Genomic DNA, 21702 nt, shown 5'->3' with positions numbered 1-21702 from the left:
GGATGACGATATAGAAACGTCTATCGTTTCATTTTACGCTATCGTTTGTTTCGTGGTGTCGCAAAATAAACTGTTTACGGCAATATTTTTTCATCGTTTTGATGGTCACTGTAGTGGCTATATTAATTTCTTAAAGTTCTCTCTTTCTCTTATATTTAATATAACCACACTACAACAACGGTAACAGCATCGCGTGTCCGCTTGTTTATGTTCCACATAAACCTTTCACAATAAAGCTCAAGATCCTGTTGAGACTTTTCAAAATAAACTGAATCACGTGAAAGAGCAGATTATTTACGGATGAGAAGTAAAAAAGAGCCGCCACATGCTAAAAAATAAACCTTAGACTCGAATGTTAGAACAAGCTTTTCCCCGCAGCACGCCGTGTAACAAATACTCACAAAGAAAACGGCGGCTGTTACAACTTATGTCTAAAAATGTATCGTTTCATGCATCGGTTAAAACACTCGACTCAAACTACATGACGCTCAGCTGGAAACACTTCCCGCAAGTCGAGCTGCCCGAGATTCACAGAATTTACAGAAAATGTTACATTTTTGTGATTTATATCGTTATCGGACGATAGAATTCTTATATCAGGATATGAGATTTTGGTCATATCGCACAGCCCTAGATTCAGGGCATCCAGAGCGTTGGTGGGACAGAGTCACATGCTAGGGACAGGGTTAAATGGAGGCAGATCATCTGCTGTATGAACCTGTAAAGCAGCTTGAAGAAAAAGAAGAAATGAATACATTATTTGTTTAATTGAGCTAAGTTGTTTCTTGTGTTTCGGGTGCTATAACACAGTATTTTCCCAACATTTGGGATCAATAAAGTACCTTCTTATTATTCACATTAATGTTATATGGAGGGACAAAAGATAACAAACAAGTACATATTAATGCCATTATTTTATAAGGATGCATCAGATTAATTATGTGCAATAATGTGTTTCGATAAATAGAGCAATAGGCATAGGTACATTAGTTGAAAAGTTATATCACCAGCTTTAATGGTGCAGGTGTCTAGTTAGTAACTAGTTCCAAAGACTTAACATACAAAGTTGTAGGATTTACGAAAAGGTAGTGGACTTTATTCAGGACACCACATGTGGTGTCTGGCAGAACATTACTAAACATGTCTCTGACTTGCCATCAGATCGCGCACTTCCAGAAGGAATTGGATGACCTTAAGGCACGAAGTGCAAAAGCTGACTTTAAGGTTGGTGCTGATGAGGAAATGAAGGAGTTGAGGAAAGAGTCGGAAGACCTCCATATTTTCACCCTGGAAATCAAGGAAACTACAGAGGTAAGACAATGATTGAAACACTGAGTCCTGTCCACAGACTGCTCTTCTTCCTTTTAACATTTGATGTTGAGAAAGCCAGTAAAAATCATTTCGAACAACCCTAAATTCTGCAACCATAAGACTTCAACCACTGTGACTTTAGAGTCCTGTCTGAAGCAGTGTTTGGAAGATGGTGTCACTCTAGGTTGATAAATAATTTAAAACCTCCTTTCAAGCCTTTTTGTGTGTGTGTGTCTGTAATCTTTAGTCACTCCATGGTGACATTGGCACACTGAAAACTTCACTACTGGAAGGCTTTGCTGGGGCAGAAGAAGCCAAGACCCAGAGTGAACTGAGCAAAGACAGAAATTACAGACAGCTACTTTACAAAAAGCCTCTGGACCCACGCAGTGAGGAACAGCTCAAGGTGAGAAATAAAATGACAGATTACCCCCAAATTGTTTGCATGAATTGACAGTTTTAAGGTTTTACATATTCTTATAAAAATAATCTCCTTCATCATGTATATTTGATCTTTTTTTTTTTTTTTTTTTTTTTAATTCAGGAGATTCGAAGGCTATACCAGTATGTTATGTTCACTGTGGAGGATGTTAATGATGTCTTGGATGTGGAATGGGAGAAACACTTGGAGAAGAAGAAAAAGCAGAAGTGAGTTTTAAAGAAAATGGCAGATAATCCCACCAGCAGTTTGTGTGTTGGATAGAAAGAGAGAATAAAAAATTGGATGGAGTATAATTTGTTATTAAATAAATCTCTTTACAGACACATGGTTGTGCCTGGACGTGAGGGTCTGTTCACTACACTGTCCAACAATCTGTACATCATCAACCAGCAGAAGAACAGACTGGACCAGCTGGTTAAGGAGCTCAATTCACTACGCCTCTACAGCAAAACAACCCCTCCTGCTAGAAGTCCTGTGACAGCAACGACAGCTAGGTAAGGCCTGGCTGCAGAATGTGGGGGAAAAAAACAGGGATTTAAGAGGATATTAGGAGTTAGTTATGTGGGGTAGTTTAAGGAAAGACTTAAGTTTTAAGTTAACCATTATCTATGGTTTATACGTCAGTTTTTAAGTTATTAAAAAGGGTTTTAGTCAGCTTAAACATCATGTATGGTAAAGAATGGTTCCAAGCAGCATTCCTTATAATGTGTGGATGTTCACACGCTTCCATTTGCTCCTATTGGATAAAAACACCATGTTTTTGTGTTGTTATTAGTTTGGAAAATGACCTTGAGACTTTAAGAGATGCTCTCCTGAAAACCAGGCTGGACCCTACCCCTTCTAAGACCAAATCTCCAGGTATTGATTTTTTTTTTCCTACCGTCTGCATAAAAACAGCACAGGATATATTTAATTATTTCAGTATATTTTTCAGTATATTTCAGTATGTATGATGTCTCTGCAGCCGTCAAGATATCACCAGTTAAACAGTCCCAGCTGCGCAACTTTCTCTCAAAGGGACAGATGCCTCCTGTCCGCTCAACTGCACCAGGTACTAGAAATTTATGGTTACATGAAAGTTTTATCCTAAATGTTCAAATGATTGTGGATTTCGCCTTTTGAAAAAGTATACAACAAGCCTGATTTTAAAGTAAAGGGATGTTAATCAAGCCCTCTTAGTGTGTTTCATAATAAATGATAGTAAATGTGAGTGCTAATTTCATGTCGACAGTAGCTTTTTCCTCACAACTGCAAATACCAAATTCAACACCCGCTTCATTTCAGTGATATTAATATTGAAATCCCTATGCTGATGCTCATACTGTGGAATGCAGCAGCACCTCACATATTGGAATCGAAATGTATTTATTCATTTTTCTGTTTCAGCCAACCTATCTCGCTCAGCCTTCCTTTCACCTAAATACTACGAGGACTTGGATGACGCGAGTTCAACATCTTCCCTGTCCCAGTCCCTGGAGCCTCACCCGCCTCACTTGGAGCAGGAAGAAGAGGAGCTGCAGACACGGCCCCCTCCCATGTCCTCCATACCTCCAGCATTGTCCACCCCCCGCCACCCTACCGTTGTGAGGACCCCCTCTATCCAGCCGGGCTTCGGAGCCATCCAGTCCACCCCTTTATCTAAAATTCAGTCAGGACAGGGTATGGGCTTTGGACTCAGCCCTATTGCCAGCCCCAGTAAGTAAATTATACCAACTGTTGCTGTTCATAAAAAATTACGAGGACGCATTCATAAATAATAAATGACTTCATGTTATAATGCCATATTTTACTGAAAATAATGTAAAGTAATGTCGCTAGTCTTAGATGTGGATATTTTTTATAGATATTGATTACTGCATTAATATTCCAGTTCCAACAAATAAGATCAACCTCAGCGGGGCTGAGAGCACGGCTCTCGCCACAAAGACAGTCAAGCATGGAGCTCCACCAACCGAGAGGACCGCACCCATCACCATCTCTGCCCAGCGGGCTGCAGCCAATGCTGCTTTACAAAGACAGATGGCCAGTCAGTTGGGTAAGTAACATTGTGCAGCAGTCAAAAATGTATTTATTTGTTTTTAAACAATGAGGAAGATGTGCACATTTGTTTTTAGCTACAGTGGGCATTTGGGGATCTTTTAAATATTATTTTGTTATTCCCTCAGTAATTCACCAGGGGGAGACAAAGACTTAAAGAACAGATAATGTGTAACTGTTAGCTCATTACCACATCCTGCCTGAGAGTAATTTGCTAAAATGTTTCCATGTAAACAGAGCAGGCTTAAATAAACCTGGAGACATTCAGTTTGATTGCTTCTGTCTCATCTGGTACCTTTTTTCCAGCTGTGAATTGCTCTAATATGCCAGCTGTGATCAATACTTCACTGACAGAGTCCACCTTGAAGACTGTTCCTCAGGTGGTCAATGTTCAGGAGTTCAAGGACAAGGGGACTCCTGTGATGGTTCCTTCCAACATCAGGTAAAACCTAAAACGAAGGTCACTTCTCACCTTCTCACCCCCACTCCTTTAAAGGCAATTGAGGGAAAGCAGATAAAATGTGTCAAGGGTAAACTACAAATACGGCAAGACTATAGCTTCCAAATAAGATAGTAAACCCCAAGTAGAAGTCTATTTGTTTTTATTTTTGGTCAGTGTTACAAACTATTCCTCTGTGTAACTGTAAACAAGATTACTGGCATTACTTAAGACTTATTATTTGTAGCTATTAAAAAGAATCAGTTGGAAAATCAGTTAATAACCAATTCCTTAAAGATTAGCAGATATTTAGACATAGGTGTGGGACACTTGGATGTACTTGATCAACATGTAGTTGAAACATTTTTGATGTATTCTTATTTTAATAATCACTAACATAGTCAGTAATATGGGGGTGATACTATAGCTTAACTGGGTGACCAGGCAAGAGATATGGTAAAGGCTGCTGCGAGGGACCCTTGCCATAAACATACCACTAAATAATGTAAATTTGATTATATTTTTGTGCCATGTGAAAACTGTGCCCTCTTATGGTTGTGCTGATGTCCCCAGCTCCTCGGTACCAGATCCAGGATCTCAGGTCTTTGCAACAGTTTCTTCCAGTCAGGCCAAACGGGTGAGTAAATCCATCACTCTCCGACCTGTCATTTTGTCTTACCGCGAAGTTACCGTGGTTACATTTGACTTTCTCGTTACTGTTACTTGGATGACATATTAATTCAAATTAAATAATCTTTACAACACAAATCTCAGTTGACTTGCATGTGAAATATTTGAAACCCTTTTTATCTATATTTTAAGGAATAAATAAAAACTTTAAATTGGAAAAAAAAAATCATGTAAAAATACTTTACCTTTCATGCACCTTTCAAGTGGTTTTGTACTTTTCCAAGGAGTGCCACCACAAACAAATGTCTTCAGTATATTTTTATGTGTCCACGTGCTAAATAGTAAAAGTTATTATAAAGGTATATTCATAGCTTTATGTTCGTCTTCTCACAACTTTCAAGAACATTCAGCATGTGAGAATTCACAGTTTGCTGACAGTTTTTCCTGTGAAGACCATTATCAAGATGGGTGAGAAATGTCCCACCTCCCACCCATGTTGATGTTACAAATTACAGTTTGGTGACAGGGGTACTCCTCGCAGAAATCCTGTTCTTGTGTAGCTCCAAGTTCATGTGCTGCACGATTACCTATAGACATTTGTTTTGTTTTTTTTCTCTATATCTGCCTTAAGTTTATGTCTTAGTGGACTTGAGCTTTCACCTGAAACAATCCTGTGTGTTATATTTTTTAAATCGTGAATGCATCATAGTAGTGTTGTTTTTCTGTAAGGTTAACAGTTAAGCTGTAATATTTATTTCATACATGTATTTAAAACTGTCTCGGCAGAATCCTGTCCAGGGTGTCCAAAAAATGCCTGCAGAGACTACAACCATCCCACAGAGCAGTTTTGTTTTTGGTAAGCACTGTTACACACACACACACACACACACACACACACACACACACACACACACACACACACACTGTAAAATCCTGACATTGACTATAAACTTTTTCTTTCAGGTCAGCCGTCCAAAACTGATGCTTCTGTTGCTACTCCTAGCTCAGCTGAGCAAACCAGCAGCAAGGGTTTTTCTTTCAATTCAGTGTGAGTTGATGTTTATAAATATATTTTTAATGGCCCAGCAGTATTTTATAGATTATACACTATGTTTGTGATTATTTTTGTCATAAAAACACACTATAATAGAAAATGTTTTAAAACACATTCCTCTAAAGGCCAAATTATTTTGTAACCTGCACTTGGGGGTGTATATGAAATGCATCCTCTCACAAAGGATTTGGGCCCGCTTACTAAAGCTTTCCATCAGCTTACAACTATGCTTGACTGGGTGGTAATAGCTCCTGGAGCAAAATCATAAGTTGTGTACTGAAAGAGTTCTCTAATGTAATCCAAATCTAGCCTAATAGGAGAAGAAACTGTAGGTGGGGGTGAGCAAGTGTTTACATGGCTGTATTGCTGAGATTGGCTGGTTAATCCAGCATTTTTCACACGTAAATATGTCTTGTTACAAAATATAATGAGCATCTCACTGTTGCTGCATTTAAACTTAAATGGTGTTTTTTTTTTTTTTTTTTTTTTTTTTTCAGGTCCTCAAGCTTCAGTTTTGCTTCAGTTACACCAGGAGCTGGAATGCCACAAGGTACAAATGATATAGCAGCTTGTTAGGATAGATGTAGGAGCTGTGAGATTACTGATGCACATTATTTCTGTTTTTCTTTCTCATGTTTCTCCAGTGAAAGATGCAAGTAAATTCTCTTTTGGTGGAAATGGTAAGATGGTGTTTGGCCAGGCTGGAGAAGAGTCATTCTCCTTTACCTCAAAGTCCACCTCCCCTGGTCTTGGCACTGGGTCTCCCACTTTGGCTCCAAACGCAACAGTTGAAGGTGCTAAACCCACCTCGACCACAGCCACTCTGAGGATAGAGCCACAGCCTCCAAAGACAGCTGGTGGCGAGACTCTGGGCATTTTTTCTGGACTAAGGGTGGGCCAAGGAGAAGAAGCTAAAGATTCCTCCACCAAACCTGCTGCGGCAGGATTTACATTTGCGGACAGTGGACTTGGCAAGGGCAAGGGAGCGACACAGTTTAGTTTTGGAACAGGTCTTCCAAAATCTGGAGAAGATTCTTCAGCACCAGACTTGTCCGAAGGGACCCCGTCAGGCAGTCTGTTTAAGCCTCCTGAATCAAACGCCAAGCCAGCCTTCTCCGTTCCACAGTCTAGCTCAGCCAGCTCAGCTTTCGCCTCATCTTTCAGTAGTCTTCTTGCAGCTGCACCAGAGACGCAAGAAGAACCAAAAGCTGTTCCTCAGTCTTCAGTACCTGCTTCGCCCCCTATAAAAGAACCTCCCACCAGTGAACCTGAAGTAGAGAGCACCAGTCGTCCTGTGATACCTGAACCTGCAGCACCTGCAACCACTCAGACCCCTGCAGTGTCAACACCTGCTCCTGCTTTGGCCGCACCTACCCCTACCCCAGACCCTCCCTCGACTTTCACTGCACCAAAAGAAGTAAACCCTCCAGCACCATCCAGTGCCCTGTCCACAACAGAAACCACCCCAGAGCCATCTACCACTGCTACTGTACCCTCTTCAACTGCTGCCACCGCAGCACCTGTATCTCAGGCAGCACCTGTATCTCAGGCAGCTCCACCAGCATTCCAGATCCCCACATCTGACAAGCCAGGCTCCATTTTTACTCAGCCCGCTCCTGCAACTACAGACAGTAGTTCTGTCGGAGTCACACCAGTTATCAACACAACTGCCCCAGCTGCAGCTACTCAAACCTCTACCGTTGTTAGTAGTGCAACAGTGACTGCTGTGAATAATGTGTTTGGGCAACCTGCTGCACCTCCAGCTTCCTCTGCACCAGCATCAACAGGATTTAGCTCAGCTGGGTTTGGTACATCAACTGGTTTTGGAAAATCTGTGTTTGGCCAGGTTAGTGGCTTCGGCCAGCCTGCAAGCAACACTGGAACATCGAGTGGATTTACTTTTGGACAGTCTGCATTTGGAGCGACTTCTAGTAGTGCAACTACTGGCGGAAGTCTTTTCGGTGCTTCTACTGCTACCAATGCAAGTTCTTTCTCCTTCGGGACGAGCGGTGCTAACACAGTAAGCAGCACTGGCACTGGGCTGTTTGCACAAAGCACAAACCAGGCTTTTGGCCAAAGCTCTGGATTTGGACAGGGATCTGTGTTTGGGAGTAACACCACCACATCCTCATCTTCAGGATTCAGCTTTGGACAACCGTCAGGTGAGTCCTATTCTGGACTTGATTGGATCAACTTCAGAGCTTTTAAAGAAATCACTGGCATCTTTATTTAAAACTACTGTAAGTTCTGTGGCTTTTTATAAATTGGAAAAATGACACCAAATGTCAGAAAGAAATTGGTATTGAAAATTCTCTCATTTTGCACCCGCCTAACAGAGACCACACTGTGTCACCGACATGGTGAAATGATCAATAACCAGAGCTTCTCGGCTGCATGCTGTTCAGTCACATTTGACAGTGATTATACTAACACTGTCTGACAGCTTATGAACTGTGATGTCTGTAAGGTTAGTGGGCAGTGGAGGATATGCAAAGTTTTACACTCGCTCTGGCTGACCTCCACATGTTGTGGTAAATGTGGCACTTGTGTTTGAAATGGTATCATCTTGCAGGAAAGATTTGTGGTGTACTGTCAGCCTGAGTGGGATGGCGGGTGTTGTGTCGTTCCCAAAGCTTCTATAAATTCTCAGAGCAGTATGAGAATGCCACAGCTGATGTCAGTGCATTAACTCAGCAGTTAGTCCCAGCTTGGCATTCCTGATTTCATACTTTATGGGGGGGGGGGGGTCCCCACTTTTCACTCTGTAGTGATGACTATAAAATGGGCCTGGCATCAAGGGCCAAATGCAGTAATCTGATCTTGTCTGTCTTAATTGAATTTGTCTTTTGTTCTCAAACAGGTTTTGGCTGCTCTTCTGCCAACCCGGTGTTCGGACAGCAGTCGAGCAGTGGCAGTGGATTTGGACAGGTATGACCCACCTTTTTTTTTTTTTTTTTTAAACCAACTTTGGGAAATTTCTTGAATTCCCTTTCTTCTAGACAAATTTTTGAATTAATGTTTATCTCCCAGCAGCAGCCGTCATCTGGGAGTCTCTTTGGTTCCAGTTCAGCCAATACAGCAGCCTCATCTGGGAGTCTCTTTGGTTCAAGTTCAGCCAATACAGCAGTCTCATCTGGTGGTGGAGGATTTTTCAGCGGCCTAGGAGGCAAACCAAGCGAGGACGCTGCCAACAAGAATCCATTTGGCACCACCTCCTCCACTGGAGTGTTTGGACAGTCTGGTCAGACAGGTAGGCTAACTCAGTTCCATGAAAATGTCTACTGAGACTATGGTAAGATGTAATAAAACTGCAGATTAATTAGAAAATTTGAACAGTAGTTGCAGATTTATGTCAGATTCAGAAATATTTTCATCATTTTTGTTCAAGACTTTGTTCTGAGTCAGCGGTAACTACTTTGTCAAAGAACAAACCAAATAAACCTAGATCATTTTATTGTTGTGTAATTACATTTACCTGTCCATCTTCTAGGTACCAACAGTCTCTTTGGTAATAGTGGTGCCAAGACCTTCAGCTTTGGACAATCCTCCTTTGGGGAGCAGAAACCTACAGGGACCTTCAGCACTGGTGCTGGAAGTGTGGCATCCCAGGGCTTTGGCTCATTCTCTACACCATCAAAACCAGGTACAGCTTTCCTTGTAATTTTAATGCATTTGTTCTTCACTCCCTGCTTTTTAGTCTTGATATATTTTCACACGTTTTGAAAGTCGTGCATAGCTAGTTGTAATTCACAGGTAACGTTTTATAAGATTTATTGCTGAGATTTTAAAACAAGACTTGTTTCTGTGTGCTCTTCCCCATTGCTTTGGAAAGAGCGTATTTTTGGTGAAAACTGAGAATTTTTGAGTTATGTTAATTTAAATAGATAATATAGACATGAACACAGGGCTTGAAAGCAGAGTTTAAAAACTGTCAATATTTCATTTTGGATTTGCAGCTAAAATACATATGTGCAAACTTTAAGACATATTTAGGAGTTCTTGTAAAAGTACATACATCGACAATAGAAGGATCCCTTCTGTCAGACACACACACACAGTAGGCAACAGAGAGACAACAATGAAGACATCATGTATTTTTTTTCCTGTTCAAGTAATATCTATCCACTTATTAAGAATAGACTAAATCATTCAGTGGTCTTTCTAAACTAGATCAAGTGTCATTTGGTGCTCTCCTGCTGGTGGCTGTATTTGTACATGAGTAAAAGGGAAGGTTTAAAAGACAGTAGTGAGACCTTCTATGATCCCTGGTTTGGAGACGGTGGCACAGGCAAAAGGACAGAAGGCAGATCTGGAGGTAGCAGAGCTGAAGATGCTAAGATTTTGCTTGGGAGTGACAAGGAGGGACAGGACTAGACATTTGTATATCAGAGGGACAGGTTAGGTTGAGCCGGTGGTTGACAAAGTCAGAGAGGAAAGACTGAGTTGGTTTGAACATGTGTAGTAGAGGGATGGTGGGTATACTGTACAAAAGATGTTGAATTTGCAGCTGTCAGATGGGAGGAAAAGATCCAGGAACCAGGAAAACCACAGAGAAGATTAATGGAATTAGTGAAGGAGGACATGCAGAGGGTTGAAGTGACAGAGGTGGATGCTGGGGATAGTGTGAGAAGATGGAGGCAGATGATCCGTAAAGGGAGCAGCTGAAAGAAAAGGACATGTCAGCATTATGTATATCATGATTTAAATGTTTCTACATTTGTTAGTCACGCCAGAAATACCAGTTGTTAAGCTAAATAATGCATAACAATAATGATTTCATTTTGTAAAACAACAGTTACCTGTTTGTTCAAAGCCGTAGCCCATCTTTTTCTGTGATGGGAACTTGTAAACAAGTGAGGTTGGAAACTATGTCGATGACAAAAGTGCAAACAAGTGCATGTCTGAAACTTTGATGTAGAAAGTCAGTCACTGTATGTCGGCTGTGTCAAAGGAAACTGACATATAACCATGCAACTGAAGCCGTGTGTAACCACACGATGCACGATTATGTGGACAAGAGAAGAGAGCTACTAATTCTACTGCTGCAAACGTTGGGCGGGGGGAGTAAGCATGAAACTGTGATTAGTTCTTTCGCATTTCTTTCCAGGCCCTGGCTTAAGGGCTCTGGTTCATTGATGTGATAGTTCAGTGATAGTTGGATGACTGTGGTAGAAACAGTTTTAATACTTGGCAGCCAGTTCTTGACATTGCTCTCACCTTTATCATCTGAGCTCTTATCTCCTCACCCCTGAGGACAGAATAAACTGTGAGCTTGTCAAAAGCTCCATTGTTCCCCGCAGAATATTATGCAGTGCCAGTCTTCTCCATTGCCAAGTCACAGTGTATGACCTCAAAGATCTGATGTTTATTTGAATCGATTCATATTTACGACACAAATGATGCGTTTAATCTACAACTATTTATTTATAATGAAATGACTGCAGGGGTACTTCCTCAATGTCTTCTTTTTTCATGGTAGTGTATCCAATCTCAGCTTCTGCATCTGACATCCCTTTTGATCACTCAAAAGCAACTATATATAGTAACTTTTCATACCTCTTTAACAACTGCCTCTTCACAAACAGACCATTTTCCCAGTGTCTGGACACTGAGGTTTTGCTCTCCCATAGGAGGAAGATGTGTCAGTGACATCACGTCTGTTAAGTAAAGGCAATAACACGTGTGAATAAGCTTTTTGTATAAATAGAAATTTGTTATGGGCGAAAATTTTCCTATAACAAATGAACTAATCCATCCCTATACCATCATGGATGATTGCCTTTGCAGAGTGCTGATTTCAAAAGTTAGATGGTTTCTTATACTCTTTAACCTGGGTACACGATGAGTAGGACTTTGAAAAAGAAATTCAAATTTTCTTTTTCAATCTGTCTCTCGATCAAAGCAAACAACAAAGAGTTATTTAAACCACTGCTTAACTGCTCACGCTACCTAAAAACTTTCCATTTCTAAATGAGGAGAAGACTGAGGTGGTTGCTTTTGGTCGCCCCGAACAGCTCAGTAACTCGCTCGCACTTTTGGCACTTTAGGGTTTTAACCTTTAACCTTTTACCAGGAATTTGGATCTTATTTTTGACAGTGGTTTCAAATTCGACGGACAGATTAGCTCTGTGGTCAAAGCAGGGTTTTATCAACTCGGTCAGTTGGCCAAAGTCAAGCCCTATCTACCTTGAGAGAGTTATCCATGCTTTTAATTGTATTTGCCCCAACTATTGTACCTCCCTTTTTGCAGGCCTGGGTCACTCTGCTATCTGAAGCTTACAGTTAGTTCAAAATGCAGCTGGTCGACATCTTACAGGGGCAAAAATGTGAGAGCACATTGCCCCAGTTTTATCCTGTCTTCATCGGCTCCCTGTCCCTTTTTTTAGAATTGATTTTAAGATTCTATTCCTTATTTCTAAGTTTTTGTATGGCCTTGCACCCCCCACCCATTTATCTGAGCTTTTAAGTATCCACGCTCCACTTAGGGCACTAAGGTCTTCCAATCAGATGATTCTGGATGTTCCCAAGACAAGGCCATTTTGGTTCTAGGCCCTGTCTTGTGGAACCGCCAACCCCAAAACATCAGATCTGTTTGTAGTGGAGAGACCTTCAAGTCTTTACTCAAAACTCACCTGGTCTTCCTGGCTTTTAGCTCGAGTTGAGTACAGACATCTCAGTGCATTCCTATTTTTATTCTATTTTTATTTTAGCGTATTTTATCTATTAATCCTTGTGTTTTGTTCTCACTGGATGAACCTGTAAAGCATTTTAGTCAAGAACCATGACCATGGGATAGTTTTCCACTTCTGCTCAATGCATCTTAAATTAAGCTCAGCCTCTAACAGGCAGCACTGCGTTCAACCCTCATTTAGATACGGTTTTTGGTGACTGATCAATTGGTGACTGATCACAGCATTCAAAGGGTTCCTGATTTCCACCCCAGAAATGTGCATTTTCCATGCTGCGCTGCCTGAGGGCCTGAATCTGTTACAGTGTTAACACAAAGAGACAACCACTCATGCTCACGTTCACACCTACTTTCAAATTTAGAAACACCAACTAACTTAAACTCATACATGTCTTGGATATATAATGTAATTTCCTGTAAAAGTTGAATTCCTCATATTCTTTGCACTCTTACTTTGAGAAACATTTTAAATGGTTCAACACATTGGTGAACCCCACCATATTTTTCTTAATCTATCGAGATGATGCGCTGATTATTTTCAGTCAATTCTTGGAGAACTCATTATTACAGGGAGTGCAGAATTATTAGGCAAATGAGTATTTTGTCCACATCATCCTCTTCATGCATGTTGTCTTACTCCAAGCTGTATAGGCTCGAAAGCCTACTACCAATTAAGCATATTAGGTGATGTGCAACTCTGTAATGAGAAGGGGTGTGGTCTAATGACATCAACACCCTATATCAGGTGTGCATAATTATTAGGCAACGTCCTTTCCTTTGGCAAAATGGGTCAAAAGAAGGACTTGACAGGCTCAGAAAAGTCAAAAATAGTGAGATATCTTGCAGAGGGATGCAGCAGTCTCAAAATTGCAAAGCTTCTGAAGCGTGATCATCGAACAATCAAGCGTTTCATTCAAAATAGTCAACGGGGTCGCAAGAAGCGTGTGGAAAAACCAAGGCGCAAAATAACTGCCCATGAACTGAGAAAAGTCAAGCGTGCAGCTGCCAAGATGCCACTTGCCACCAGTTTGGCCATATTTCAGAGCTGCAACATCACTGGAGTGCCCAAAAGCACAAGGTGTGCAATACTCAGAGACATGGCCAAGGTAAGAAAGGCTGAAAGACGACCACCACTGAACAAGACACACAAGCTGAAACGTCAAGACTGGGCCAAGAAATATCTCAAGACTGGTTTTTCTAAGGTTTTATGGACTGATGAAATGAGAGTGAGTCTTGATGGGCCAGATGGATGGGCCCGTGGCTGGATTGGTAAAGGGCAGAGAGCTCCAGTCCGACTCAGACGCCAGCAAGGTGGAGGTGGAGTACTGGTTTGGGCTGGTATCATCAAAGATGAGCTTGTGGGGCCTTTTCGGGTTGAGGATGGAGTCAAGCTCAACTCCCAGTCCTACTGCCAGTTTCTGGAAGACACCTTCTTCAAGCAGTGGTACAGGAAGAAGTCTGCATCCTTCAAGAAAAACATGATTTTCATGCAGGACAATGCTCCATCACACGTGTCCAAGTACTCCACAGCGTGGCTGGCAAGAAAGGGTATCAAAGAAGAAAAACTAATGACATGGCCTCCTTGTTCACCTGATCTGAACCCCATTGAGAACCTGTGGTCCATCATCAAATGTGAGATTTACAAGGAGGGAAAACAGTACACCTCTCTGAACAGTGTCTGGGAGGCTGTGGTTGCTGCTGCACGCAATGTTGATGGTGAACAGATCAAAACACTGACAGAATCCATGGATGGCAGGCTTTTGAGTGTCCTTGCAAAGAAAGGTGGCTATATTGGTCGCTGATTTGTTTTTGTTTTGTTTTTGAATGTCAGAAATGTATATTTGTGAATGTGGAGATGTTATATTGGTTTCACTGGTAAAAATAAATCATTGAAATGGGTATATATTTGTTTTTTGTTAAGTTGCCTAATAATTATGCACAGTAATAGTCACCTGCACACACAGATATCCCCCTAAAATAGCTAAAACTAAAAACAAACTAAAAACTACTTCCAAAAACATTCAGCTTTGATATTAATGAGTTTTTTGGGTTCATTGAGAACATGGTTGTTGTTCAATAATAAAATTATTCCTCAAAAATACAACTTGCCTAATAATTCTGCACTCCCTGTATACATTTAAAAGTGGTCTTTATTGTGTAAATCACTTCTGAATAGAGCTGGGGCGCTATGGATAAAAACCAGTGCAGGCGTAGTTAAATTCACCCTTAGAGGCCTATTTTAAACCAGGAGAAACCATGTCTACATCACATTGTAGTTTGTCTGAAAACATCATGTAAATTTAAAAACCGATATGCTGATACTTTGCTGCTCGTGGCCATGAGTAGTCATAGTAGTAGCAGCTATTCAAGCTGTACCTCAGAGCCTCTGGGATATTGGTAACCCTCAGCACACTAATTCTCCATCACTGGCCATGCAGGGGGAATGTAATCTTGTTACATTAGCTCAATCAATTATTTACTGGGGCATGCTGCTAGCCAGGCTGTAATTTCAGTACACTCTTTCTCTCCTGCCAATCAGAGGCTTTGAATTGGTGTGAAGTACTCATCATGCTTATAACAGTTTACTGCTCCAGAGGCTGTGCACAACAATACTGTAAATGCCCACACGTGTACTCGGGTAGCTTCTGATGAGATACAATAGGGGGATATGCAATTTTTTTTAATTTTATTTAAAACATAGCTAAAATACTTTTTCTGTCTTTACCTGGGAATTTATTTTCCTTTTGGAAGTGCCAGCACTAAATTCAATTTATGTTTCTTCATATAAATCAAAGAAGAACTCTAGATTAAATTTTAGTGATTGCAGTAGCTTTGTTAAAGGGAAAAAACATCTACATGGATGTAATGCCTGATGTAAATAAGCCACTTAGCATATAATGTTATAAAAGTTACAGAAATTGCTTCATGACTCACATTTCTTCTGTATTTTCTGTGTAGAAAGAACGCTGGAAACCAAGTAACTTCCTGCTCTGTTATCCTATTTCCTTCCTACAGGTGGCTTTGGCAGTGCTCCGGTGTTTGGGAGTCCTCCTTCTTTTGGGGGTTCCCCAGCATTTGGTGCTGGAGCATCTTTCGGCTCAAGCCCTTCATTCAGCAGCCCCATTGGATCATCGGCTGGCAAAGTGTTCGGAGAGGGCACAGCGGCTGCCAACATGGGAGGATTTGGGTAAGCAAGACGAAGTCTTTTTTTTGAAAGGTTTGATATGGGAAAAAAATCCATCGTTATGTAATTAAAGCTGACTTTAGAGCAACCTAAAGATTCAGCCACTTTGATTCAGGGTGGCTGAACCTTTAGCTGAACTTTGTTTACAGAACTTCTATCTGCATCTAGTTTGTCTGTAATCCATTTTCTGTGCCTGCTCTGATATTCAAGGTTTAAAGCAGCAAATATTTTCAGTAGAACAACCTTTTATTGACAAAGTAGTGTAACAAAGAACTTTTTTTCCCCTCATCCCACTGTTGCAGACAATGAGTATTTGAAAATGTCATTGTCATCAGGCTATTATTGTCATAATAGGCACCTTTCAGTGTGCTCAGCACTACAAGACAAACCAGCTGAAAGCAGCATTTAACAACACTATTAAAACCCCTATTAACATTTAAGTGTAGAGAAACAAAACATTTTTATTGGTCTATAGAGTTATATGAGGCAAATTTGGGAAGTGAGGCTTAATTTTATTACTTTTAAACACACACATTTCTATCTAATCTAATTCCAGCAGTTCTGACTTCAGGCAGGATTTCCTGATTATTATTATTTTTAATCCTCCCCTCCTCCTTATCATTTGTACTCTAATGATTTGCATTAACCTCTGGTGTGTTCACATGTGCATGTGTTTTGATACCAGCAACCATGGTTGCCAGCACAAAACAAACCCAGCTCTGTGCCAGACAAGATTATTCCCTCCAGATAATCTCAATCTGGGGTCATGAAGCCTGCAGATTAAACTGACATGCTCTCTCTCTATTTCCCTGTTTTGCTTATTCTTTTTTCTCTCCCTTGGGAGTGAGCGGGCGTTGGGTCCTGTAGAAAGGATTAATGTATAAATCCCAGCCTGTCAATCCTCACATGCCAAACAAGTAAAAATGAATAAATAAAGCTAAACAAATTCACATTCACTATCTTGAATGTTCTGCTTTGTTTACATGTTTAACTAACCAATAAAAACATCTTGGACAAACTATTTGCCCACATGTATGTGTGTATAATTATGAATTTATGACTATCAGCCCAGTAACCTAATATTGTCAAGCATTTTGTCTTACCAGCCCCATTCAGGTGTGGCTGTCTTTTTTTCAGTTGTAACTTTTGCGTTTTACAGTATCACAACCTCAGCACCTGCTCCGGTTTTCAGGTTTGCCCCACCTCCTAGCACTCCGTCCTTTGGTGCGCTAGCTGGTCAGAGCGCTCCATCATTCGGGAGCCTGGCCCAGCAGGGACCTGGGTTTGGAAGTCAGCCCAGCAGCTTCTCAGGTTTTGGACAACAGCCACAGCCAGGAGGTGAGACTACTACTTTACCTGAATTATTTTTGTTTTTATTTTTTCCCCCTTCCTCATCATCTTCAGCTGCCATCTTGCCTGCTATCACTCTAGTTACACAGTACAGTGAGTCACTCAACAGCGCCATTCTTCCAGCAACTGTACAATTTTAGCCATTGTACAGTGTTTATCACAAGTTTCTTTACTTTAACTGTCTTTCAAACTTGAAAAAGGAAGGTGGCTTTATTGTTGTGCAATAGAAATTTCCTGAGTATTGCTACCAAACAAGTGTTTTGTTGTGTTAATTACACTTTTAGGGTAGATTGTGCATCAGATGAATATTTTAAATTGGTCAATTTCCTCATTTGGCAACACAATGCAAGTTTGTGCGAAACATATCCAAGGAGTACTTCCCTCTCAAACATGATAAAGACAAAGGATGACAAAGGATGGATGAATACATTTTATGTTTCATGGGCTAATGAGACAGAAAGGGGTTCACTGTAACACACTGTATGGTGAATTTGCCTGTCCTGCACATCTATAAACTTTCACTGCATTACAGCTGTTACAGGTTTCTTTGCAGAGATGACTGGTGTGCATCCCTCTGAGTTTTTATGCATGCAAGATCCAAATTATTTTTCCATGCACTCATTTCTTTGATTTTTCTCTCCTTTGTTTCAGTCCTCTGCTTTATTTTTTTTTTCTGAAGTTTTAATGGTATTGTGGATGCACACTATACACAATATGCATACTGTACATAGGACTGTCCACTAACCCACTTCCAACACATAGGCACACAGATCATGTGACTCATGCTGTGAAGTGAGACTTCCATTAGTCTTTTTTTCCCCACTTGCAGTAACAATTACCAAATTAATCATGTATTTATTTTTTATATTTTTAGGATTCTCTGGAAACACCTTTGGGTCTGCAAACCAGTAAGTGTGATCCATCCATCTAGTTTTAATTAGTCTTTTTGTGTGTTTTTTTTTTCTTGTGTGTGTTAATGTGAACTGATAAGTAGACAGACCCACATTTCTCTGTTCCTCGCTGGCAGCACTGCATTGTGCCTGTGGTATTTGAACTCTGCTGAAGCTTCCATCTTGCACCGCAGTGCTCCCTATAGAACCTTTCAGATTTAATACCACCTCATCTCACCTCATTTCTTTCCTCTTTTCCATCTTCTTTCTTTCCTCTGTTCCTCATAATCGCTCATATTCACCATTATTTCACTGCATTGTCTTACAGTAAATTTTGAAAGCAATTATTATAGGAAAATATTGTTTTTAGTCATATTTAGAAGATATTCAAAAAACTACCCAATGCTGCACTTGCTAAATCTATAGCACATGAAGGGTGTGTGGGTGTGGCTTTTCATTCTCAGCCCCTATGAAGCTGGTGCTCCTTACTTGGCTGTGCATGGTTTAAATGTTCAAGCAGAGCTTTCTTACTAATTAAACCTAAAACTAATTAAAGTGATTATTTTTTCCTTCACCTCCTCTTCTCTATCTCCTCTTCTTTCCTGTCATCCTTCAGTTTCACTTTCTACCTTTTTATACTGCTTCTCGCTTCATTTTCCATGTGTCACATGGCAGCCAGTGTTTCCCCGGGGTGTGTTCCAGTGGAATGCACTCTGAAGTGTGCAGGAGTGTGTGAAGACAAGGCTTAGTCTATTGGACACATTCACATTCTGTTAATAATCCTTCTCTTTCAGTCTTTTCTGCTTTTCTCTTGTGTCTGCCTTCAAAACTGTATGCATATTACATTCTTTGTACAGACAGGATTGTTGCCAAGTCAAAATTGCCTTTACTTTTATTTCTCAAATCTACAAGCGTTATAATTTTTGATTTAATAATATTAACAAAAAACCCTCTACTACAATGACACTGGGGAAAAAGACTGAATTAAAATGAAATCCATTCATGATTATCAAGAAATTATTTGTAGGAACCTTGGATTTGTGTTTAAACCTTAAAAAGAACGAACAGAAACATTCCACTGTTTTTATTACCCTGTGCTGTGAAAAACTAAACATCTCCATTGACAACTCTAAAACCAGTTTTGAAAAACGTAATCATTGCTAACAATAAATCATAATCCTACAATAAAATATGGCATATCAGCGCTCTTAACAGCAGCTCTCTCCAATGTAAAAACCATTCATCATGTGCACTTGTCATTGCTGCCAAGACAAAAGGCAAATGCAGGAGTACAAAATCAGACACTTTCACTGAATTCAACGCGTTTTTCATTTGATTTATTTCACAACCTGCCTGGAAAAATGCTGCGGAACGCAATTAGGACGACATGATGTCAAATCTATAAGAACACTGGGTGGGTGCGTGGGTGGACAAGATGTCATGGTGTCTGTGTTTTGATTTGCTCGTTAGAGGTCATTTTAATAGTCCTGCTGCTGACTTTTTAAACATTCAAAACTCTTTCTCAGTAATGTCTCTCCCTCTCTCTCTCTGATCTCTTTTTACAGATCAAATTCTCAAACATTTTCCAGTTGGAGAAGCTAGTTTTTGTCTTTTAAACCACCTTGAGCTACTGTAGATGCCACTGCGACATTTCTTCTTCTTCACTTAAAGCTCTCTGGGCCATACATTGGGAGAAGCGCAAGGCTGCATTGAGTTTGGGTTGGCTGCTCATAGAGCTGACACATGTTATAACTTTTTGTGATCTTAATATTTTCTTGGACACAGTTGAATCAAGTTTTGACATGTTTACAAGTAAAGAGTGTATAGTTGTCTTCATTGTCACAATATACACACATCAAGGGTTGTTGCCTTACAAGTACAATTTTTGCACTTTGAAAACATGACTTAAAAAAACCCTGAGCTTTACTTTCACTCTTTAACTTTGTAAAGCTGTTAAAACAACATCCAGTCTACTTTTACGTTGCTGCCAATGCAGACTTTGACAGATTAGGTATGTGTGAAAAATGCAAAACTTGGAGGTGTGTATTTAATAGCAAAAACTGATTTTAAATTTTGACTTGTTGAAATAAGAAAAAAAATTGTTTTTTGTTTTGTTTTTCCCCCCACTAAATCCATCCCTCGGATGTGTATTTTTACATGGAAAACTAAGAATAAATCAAATATTTCAAGTTTTTTTTTGTCTACGCTTAATGTGAGCACTGGTAATAATTTGTCTTGCTCTGTTTTCCCATGAAAATAACTGTAGCTGCCTGGATAGAAATCTTTGATGTAAGGTGGTTTCAGTGCCATTGCTAAAGGTGTGTAAAATCGAGCACCGGTCCATGCAGCCTGCCTTTTACAAGGATTTGTGAAAGAATGTGTGGCTCTTAAGAGCGTGGTGCTGTAATAGGATTCCTTTATTTTAGGCCCTCCTTGATATTCCGCGATATTCAACTTCAAGTACTATTGTTACAAAGTAGAATCGTTAAGGAGCTACAGAACCCAACCATGAAGTGGCAGACTACATAAACTTAATGATTGGAGTCACAGAATATCTAAAAGTTGCAGCGCTTTGCTGACTCAATCTTCTGACATTAACATCGGCACAAAAACTGCACCAATAGCTTAATGGCATGCGTTTCCATGGATGAGCACCTTCTGTAGGAATAATGTACAGGTGGCCCATTACTTGTCTACAAATTGTAATATGATTATAGCTGAGAGGAACTTTCCACTCTCATGCCATTAGTATAAAAACAGGCACCATCTGAACATCAGTCTCTCTGCTCAGTGACATTCATTGAAATACACTGACCACAATATAATTGTGAGGAGAAAACATAAAGCTACACTTTAACACGAGTGGGTGGCATGAAGAACAACATTAATTAGTGAACCATGAACCTTATTTTCTTCTTCGCTTCTGGAAGGATTCCACATACAGGAGCTGAAGGTGGCTGTGGGCAAATGTTGAGGGAGGTCCGTGGCTTGTATCAGAGCCCTGATGTTTGTGGCATGTGGCCCCAGGAAGCAGAGTTACATTGTTAGCTTATGGCTGTGGAGGATGTCACTGTCACTCTGTCAGCCCTTATCTTGCATCTCTCTGCAAACGGATGGCAGAAGTCCTGGTGGGCCTGAAGTGGCATGGGAATGTCAGGGTCATGGCATGTGGCCTGTAATAGACACCTGCTAAAAAAGAAAAGCCCACATTCTGTCCTCAATAGATAAAAAGAGCAGGCTGGAGCCTTTGATGGCTTTGGCATCCACAAGTGAAGAATAAGTGGCTATAAATGGATTTTATATGCAAGTAATTGGTTAATGAACAATTGAACAATGAAGATCCAAAGAAAATATTCAGCAATTTCAATTTTATTTTGAAGAAGAATTAGATTATCAGCATCACATACATGATTGCACCGAAGCCTCTTTGACATCTCGGGTAAAGATTGGTAGTTTGACACGATGGCAGATTACAGCAGCACACGGGCTGTTGCAGAGCCTGAAGTCTGTAATGCTTTCAGCTAAACCGGATGAGCTTATGAGATTTTCAGCACCCACTCCACAACTGGCCTGAATGAAAGCATTAAAAGAGGAGCCTTTATTGTAATTATTATTATTTTACCACATGCCTAACCGAAATACTCAGAGGTGGTGTCTAATGTCATTGTTCCTGGGGA

At 40.4% G+C, this 21702-nt stretch overlaps 1 protein-coding gene across 6 annotated transcripts in view; it reads left to right on the top strand.

The window, feature by feature from the left end:
• The window catches only part of nup214 (nucleoporin 214), a 35033-nt gene extending 14815 nt beyond the window's left edge, over nt 1–20218 (top strand). For 2 of the 6 annotated variants that reach the window (XM_040053293.1, XM_040053291.1), the window contains exons 16-36: nt 1162–1311; nt 1559–1717; nt 1856–1959; nt 2074–2247; nt 2529–2611; nt 2718–2804; nt 3140–3448; nt 3624–3788; nt 4097–4232; nt 4803–4866; nt 5646–5715; nt 5823–5907; nt 6411–6463; nt 6558–8075; nt 8774–8841; nt 8944–9163; nt 9404–9556; nt 15617–15788; nt 16945–17123; nt 18010–18043; nt 19591–20218. In XM_040053293.1, coding sequence (XP_039909227.1) covers nt 1162–1311; nt 1559–1717; nt 1856–1959; nt 2074–2247; nt 2529–2611; nt 2718–2804; nt 3140–3448; nt 3624–3788; nt 4097–4232; nt 4803–4866; nt 5646–5715; nt 5823–5907; nt 6411–6463; nt 6558–8075; nt 8774–8841; nt 8944–9163; nt 9404–9556; nt 15617–15788; nt 16945–17123; nt 18010–18043; nt 19591–19627 — 4020 coding nt within the window. In that variant the 3' untranslated portion in view covers nt 19628–20218. The remainder of the gene's footprint in view (nt 1–1161; nt 1312–1558; nt 1718–1855; nt 1960–2073; nt 2248–2528; nt 2612–2717; nt 2805–3139; nt 3449–3623; nt 3789–4096; nt 4233–4802; nt 4867–5645; nt 5716–5822; nt 5908–6410; nt 6464–6557; nt 8076–8773; nt 8842–8943; nt 9164–9403; nt 9557–15616; nt 15789–16944; nt 17124–18009; nt 18044–19590) is intronic. The other 4 variants (XM_040053296.1, XM_040053292.1, XM_040053294.1 and 1 more) reach the window with 4 other exon arrangements.
• The last annotated feature ends 1484 nt before the right edge of the window (nt 20219–21702 follow it).

The sequence above is a fragment of the Simochromis diagramma genome, unplaced genomic scaffold (genome assembly GCF_900408965.1).
Source record: "Simochromis diagramma unplaced genomic scaffold, fSimDia1.1 OVJJ01000596.1, whole genome shotgun sequence".
In the NCBI taxonomy this organism is placed as follows: Eukaryota; Metazoa; Chordata; class Actinopteri; order Cichliformes; family Cichlidae; genus Simochromis; species Simochromis diagramma.
Note: the sequence above shows the minus strand (reverse complement) of the source record. Positions and strands in the feature narration are given on the sequence as shown.